General features: G+C 40.9%; 1 protein-coding gene across 1 annotated transcript in view; it reads left to right on the top strand.

Annotated features, from left to right (window-relative positions):
* The first annotated feature begins 810 nt into the window (after nucleotides 1-810).
* The window catches only part of MDFIC2 (MyoD family inhibitor domain containing 2), a 47,165-nt gene continuing 41,811 nt past the window's right edge, over nucleotides 811-6,164 (top strand). The window contains exon 1 of the mRNA XM_074602700.1: nucleotides 811-898. Coding sequence (XP_074458801.1) covers nucleotides 811-898 — 88 coding nt within the window. The remainder of the gene's footprint in view (nucleotides 899-6,164) is intronic.

Genomic DNA, 6,164 nt, shown 5'->3' with positions numbered 1-6,164 from the left:
TCGGTTTTGTCAGTGTATGGGAATGCTGGACATCAACACACAGCGAGGGATTCGGCCGAAAGCACTCCTCCTTGGCGTCTGAACCCTGCTGCTTTCACCCCCGGTTGGAAAGATACAGGTAAAAACAGAGAAATGCTTTAGCTAACTGGATTCAGTGAAAATAGAAAGCAGTTACAAGAAGCCTGGACAGCCTAATCTGATTCCTAGCAGGCAATGGAAGTAAACCACAGCGTACGGGCTGATAGCTACCGTATACGTAATACCCTCAGGTACTGTAACTTGCATGTGATTCTTCGCATTACAGCAAATAAATTGTTGCAAGTGGCATTAAAGATTTTATATTTTTTTTAAACACACTTTGTTCACGTTGCCTCTATAAATATTTATCATTGTTTACATAATTATACCTCTCTGACAGCAGGCGCTACAGCAACTTTGAACCACGATAAACAGGCAGACTGGATGCCTCCTTTTTAGCCCGACCGTGTCTATTCTGTGTGTTGTACGTACGTCTATTACCAGCACGCTATGAGCATATCACTCATCCGTTTCATAATGTAATTTATAGTTACATTACAACAGAATCCATCTACAAACAGCAACTATGTAATATTGATAAAGCATTTAGGAACAGAACATAAATTTAACGACTGAGGTATTACCTAGTATCAATAATCTGCAGAAAAAAAAATGTGTCTGTATAAGTAATCACAATTTATTATAACAGGAACCTAAACAGAGAACATATTTCTTTGTCAGAAACTTTCTTTAAAAGAACTTGACATCCCAAAATTCTTTTCTTCCCCGCAGATGTCAGAAGCCGAGACAGACAAGGTAAAAATCAAACCAGCAGAAAGTTTTGAGCATGACAAGCAAAATATTTCTTGGCTGAAGAAAGGTGAGTTCCATTGCTGAGTTATTAGTTACTGGTTTGTGTTCAGAGATATTTCTCATTTATTGACAATTATTTTTTGAAGAAAAAGGCATAAGAATACTTTACAGGCTTAAATATGGCCAGGAATTTCTACCACATGAATTCCATAGCTTGACTTCTACGAAAAGTGCATGTACATTTGCTTACAGAAAGGCCTAGATTACCAAATTTTAAAGTAAACTGAAAGCTCTTTTTTTTTTCTAATATCCTTGCATTCCTGGGGAAGTTTTATTTGACACGAACTATAAGCCATTAACAAGTATGGACCATCACCTTAGTTCTGATGAAGAGTTTCTATTAACTCAAGCTATTGCTGAATCAGATTAATATTTGTTTGGTTTTCACAAACAGGAGTAAAGATCAGCCCTGAATCTTTGGATTTGGCAGTGTGTTATCTTAGAATAAAGTAGCATCGGTCCAGCAGCACTTTATGAAATATAAACTCTCAGAAACAGAAAAGTTATAAAAAATAAGTATAGGAGACCTTTCCAGTTTTAAAGGCTGAAAAATGGCAGGTGTTAAGTAAATAATTTGTGTCAGATACTGGTATTTCAAATAGTACTTTCTATTAGTTAAGCTATTTAGAAGACAGACATACGATTGTAACGATTTTCTTATCGCACATGCCTGTACGCATAAAGGACAAAGGCTCTTAGGATAATTTTCTTGCTGGAAAAATCGATTTGCCAAGTTAGTACATAGCTTATTACATCTTTATGTATGTTTGTTGGTCATAGCGGAGTTACTTTATTTTATTTCATACACACACAAGAACGTGAATCTAAATAAAGTCTCAAAGCAGACACTTTAAAGATGCATGTGATACAAATTAAATATCTGTGGTTAGGTGCAAATTATGGTTTTTTTTAATGAGAACAGTTACATTCTAATCCTAACAAAAGTATTTGGGGAAGACTCAACAAGTGACCTCATATTTTGAAAATATTAACTACGGCGGTATTGAGGAAAAGGCTCATTTATAGCCACTATTATGTCATCTGTAAAGTGTGCATCACTATTTTAAGCTCATGTAGTTAATTGTAGGTTAGATCGTTTAGCTGCAAGAGGGGCTGCAATGAAGTAGGCCTAAATTAATGCCTCTGCCTCGCAGTCCTCATGGTTTATGCAGCATTTCTGAAGAACGAAAACAGCACTCTCGAGCAGAGCTGACTAACCAACATGCAGGCTCTGTTTGGCCGGTCACCCAAACCCCTCTGCTTGCAAAGCAGCAGCTAACTTCAGTAAAAACTCTGCAAGCAGAAGATTTGCAGTTTGAGCATCACAGAGAGCGAGAGAGCTGAGCGAGAGCTGGGTCTGATCCTACCAGACAGCATTGCACTTCAGTTTGTCAACAGCTAACAGGTAACCGAACCGCGTAGGCATTCCGTCAGAACAGAGTAGTGCACAAGAGATTTGCAACTTTACAAAAGGTACGGGGGACTTTAACCGGTCCGTGCCTCTGAGCAGGACAAGACCGATGGCACGGGCCCTCAGAGTCCCATACGGCTATTTATCCTCTGGTCCAGACCTACTCCAGTAGCCAGGTGGCATCTCTCACACCTGTACCTTCCTGAGTTCATTTGACTTCAGTGATGCTAATCCACAATGTTTTCCACTTCCTAAGGAGAGACACCATCCAGAGTTTCTATATCATTAGTAACGTTTTGACTGTTTTGTACTTGGAAGAGCTGATCTCTCTCAGAAAGAGCCAAACACTGTCTATCAGTGTCTATCCTCTTCTCTCTGAACTGCCATAGAGTAGAATTGGGCCTTGAAGGTCTTGTACAGAAGCTGAGTCAATAAATAGCTGAAACGTGTCTCATAAGGAAAGGAAATTTTCCTTGAGATAAGAATGTGGACATTATCTTATATTGAAGTTTACTTTTTAAAAATTTTGTTAAAGTTTCTTTGCTTTAAGCACTTCTGTAGCACACAGTAGGTTTTTAGAATATGGTGAACCAAATTGTCTGGAGCAGAAGCTTAACTTCTATGTTTAAATGTTTTAAAAATACCTCATGTATAGATTTCAGGCATTCCAATAAACAATGAATTGTGGAGAACAGACTCGTACTGTTTCCATCAGGCACAGTAAGAAGACTATATGTTCTTTTAGCATCCAGTTTTAAAGAAAAGTTATTTTTATTCATGGTTTTGTATTGATTATTTGTTCCTTCTAAAAGAAACAATCATGAACCACATAGTATCAGAAATAAACAAAAAATATAGACTAAGCTATGGCTTTAGTATCTTTCCTAGACTTCTTTTTTTCCTAATGCTTTGCAAAGTAATAACTTGTGGACCGGTAGTGCAGCGGGTCGACATCAAAATAAGGTACCAATTACTTTTTTGTTGACTTTCAGCATTAGAAGCTATTTAATCAGGGAAGGGTAGAGGAGGACCTTAATCTGGCTGTCAGTTATTTATCGTCCACTTGTTTTGGAAGAAGAAATTTTGGCTTCTATCTTTAAGGTTCTAAAAGCAAAAATAATCAAAGCCTCATTCTGAGGAAAAACTTCTTCCACAAAGCAAAAGAGAAACCAAACCAGCCTCATGAAAAGTATTACAGAAAAACATTAGGTTATGCGTACAGGATTGTATCTTATTGTATCAGCAGGGAGAGCATAAATGGTCCTACACACGCCTCTATCCCTCAGTAAGTCATTTGCACCCACTGCTGTGCTCCTGCACCCCTGCCACGAGTGCGCCAGAAGACTGACGGGAATCAAAGATGACATGGAAAAAAATAATGCTGCACAAGCCAGCACAGTCTTGGAGAGAAACATCTACATGATCACGGCCCTAGACTGTATTTTTAAAATGGACATTGGCACATTTGCCCTCTCCTTTTATTTCTTGCTTCCCCTACAAGCCTTTTTTTGGTGAAGGGCCTGAGGTCCTCCCCAGCACCTAGCAGATCGTAGAGATGTAATAAAATAATAATACAAATGTAAACAGGGAAGCAGACCGGCAAATGCGTGCTCTAGGCTTGCTAGACTTTAGAAAGTCCTAAAACATCTCTGTACCTCCCTAAGGTACCGAGCACTTAAGTGTGAATGTGGACAACATGGGAGACTCCCTGGGTTGAGAGTGCAAATGAGGATGGTGAAATGATCACAGTCCTATACCAAGATGCCTCAGGGTGAAGAATTTATACCAGCAATCTTTTCTGATAGTATGGCAGGTTCCTCAGGACTATTATTTCTAAAGATCACACAACAGATGAGAAAACCTGTGTTTGGAGGGTATGCATCAGACCATCACGTGCAAATCAACCAGAGTCGGTACAAATGAGCACTGAGAAAAGGCAGTTGTGGGCCTCTTTTTCTGCTTGTCTGATCTTAGCAACTGGTGAGAACCTACCCAGGAAATCCTGGGACATAAGACTAAAACCAGACAATGACTCCTATTTTCTGTAGGAGTAGAGGCAGTTATCCCTGCTTGCCTATTCCCACAGAGAAGAGCTCATTTTTGGAGGTGGAAGGCAGTTTTGGATGAAGATGGAGAGTTCCCCATGCCAACACCTACAAGACATCGGGGCAGAGTGAAACATGGGCTTATTTGCAAAGAAATATCTGCAGAGTTACCTACATTTCTGCCCTGAAAAACTGAAGTAGGAATCCTCAGCACACGCATTATCCCCACTTATACACATTTTGCCCTGGCACGTACAAAATGACAAAGTGTTTAAAATATGAATATGCATGTATAAGTAAAGAACGACCAACGTAACCTGGAGGTAGTATTGAAGAAGTGTCCTCTGCACGGGCCTGCATGCCCGTCTGTTTCATGCACCCACAAGATGTTCAACAAGCAGACGATCACACCCCAAGAAAGAAACATCTCTGGGCTCCTAATCAAGCGCAGGTTTTAGAGGAAATCTGGAAAGCTATGGAAGACGTGCCTTTAGAAATACATACCCAAGGATGAGAAACACTCCTAGAGGCTGACTCAGGGATGCTCCCACCTTGCACAGCACAGCCACGACCACAGAGCTGCCCCTTCCACATGGACCAGGGCTCTTTCCACCGTGGTGGTGATTTAGTGCCACATTAGCAGCCATCTGGTGGGAAGGGAGGTCAGAGCAGAGCTAAATTCACACCAGCCTCAGCATGTGGCTTTTGGAGTTCCTTACAAACATTTAATCTCTTGGTATCACTTGATGATTACAGCCATATGGATACGTGGGAGCAGGCAGGAGCTTATCTGACTGACATAAAGCTGTAAAAGGTGACACTGATCTTGCACAGGGGCCAGCAGCGGTCTGTTGACTATTTCTGCATCCATCGCAAACGCAAGGGAAAACGTGTGAGGGCCTAATACTGCCCTCCACCGGTTGCATCCCAAACTGGCCACAGCAGCCCAGGAACGCAGATCCAAGTTGGAGAGAAATGAAATTTCATTTCAGGATATTTTCACACAAAGCCCTCCTGTTTTATGCTGCCCAGCTGTGTACACAAATGCCCTCCATATATAACTTCCAGTGAAAAGTTAATGAAATGGCTTCCTTGCTCTCCTGCCAAAAATATAACTGAAATGCTAATCTCAAGACTTTCTCCAAAATAGCCCCTTTCTGCGCTAAAATTCTCATAAATCAGGAACATTTTTGTCTAAAATAAGGCTGTTTTCATTGTCTTGCAAATAGTAAAAAGTCTAGCCCCAATTTCTTTAATCGGCTGCTCTAGCCAGCAGATTTTCGCTGTAGGGTGAAATTCAGCCCTGTACTGAGGGTCAGGACAAGGTCAGCACTTAAACCATAAAATAGGGCTTAAGTGGTAAATAGAGCCTCTGTTCAGGATTATATTTCACCCCTCCAAGGACTATAGTTCATATGAAAAGGGAGATTTACTCATATCATAGACCTGGCGGCAGTGACATTATTCACATTACTCAAATAAGACTTTATTCCAGAAGTAATCCCACTGGGTGAGATTGTGCCACAGTTCTTCGTGGTACATCCCAGGAATCCAGTACAGGAGCAGACTATTCCTAACTGCACCACACCAAAACATCGCACAGCCTGGTCCCGGGGTCATATTCCTGGGCATAATAGAAAAACTTTCCCTTATCGCAGCACTCAGAAACACCTTTTCCCCTCCCTGGTTACCCAGCGGCTTTAAGAGACTTTACAAGAAGTGATAAAGCAGGGAGGACACACCACCATGAGCCTGATTTCGCAGAAGGAGAGTTGTCCTGGAGACACTCGGGGAATTTCCCAGTTCTTTCATAACCT

This window comes from Larus michahellis, chromosome 10 (assembly GCF_964199755.1).
Source record: "Larus michahellis chromosome 10, bLarMic1.1, whole genome shotgun sequence".
In the NCBI taxonomy this organism is placed as follows: Eukaryota; Metazoa; Chordata; class Aves; order Charadriiformes; family Laridae; genus Larus; species Larus michahellis.
This window is presented reverse-complemented; position numbering and strand designations above follow the sequence as displayed.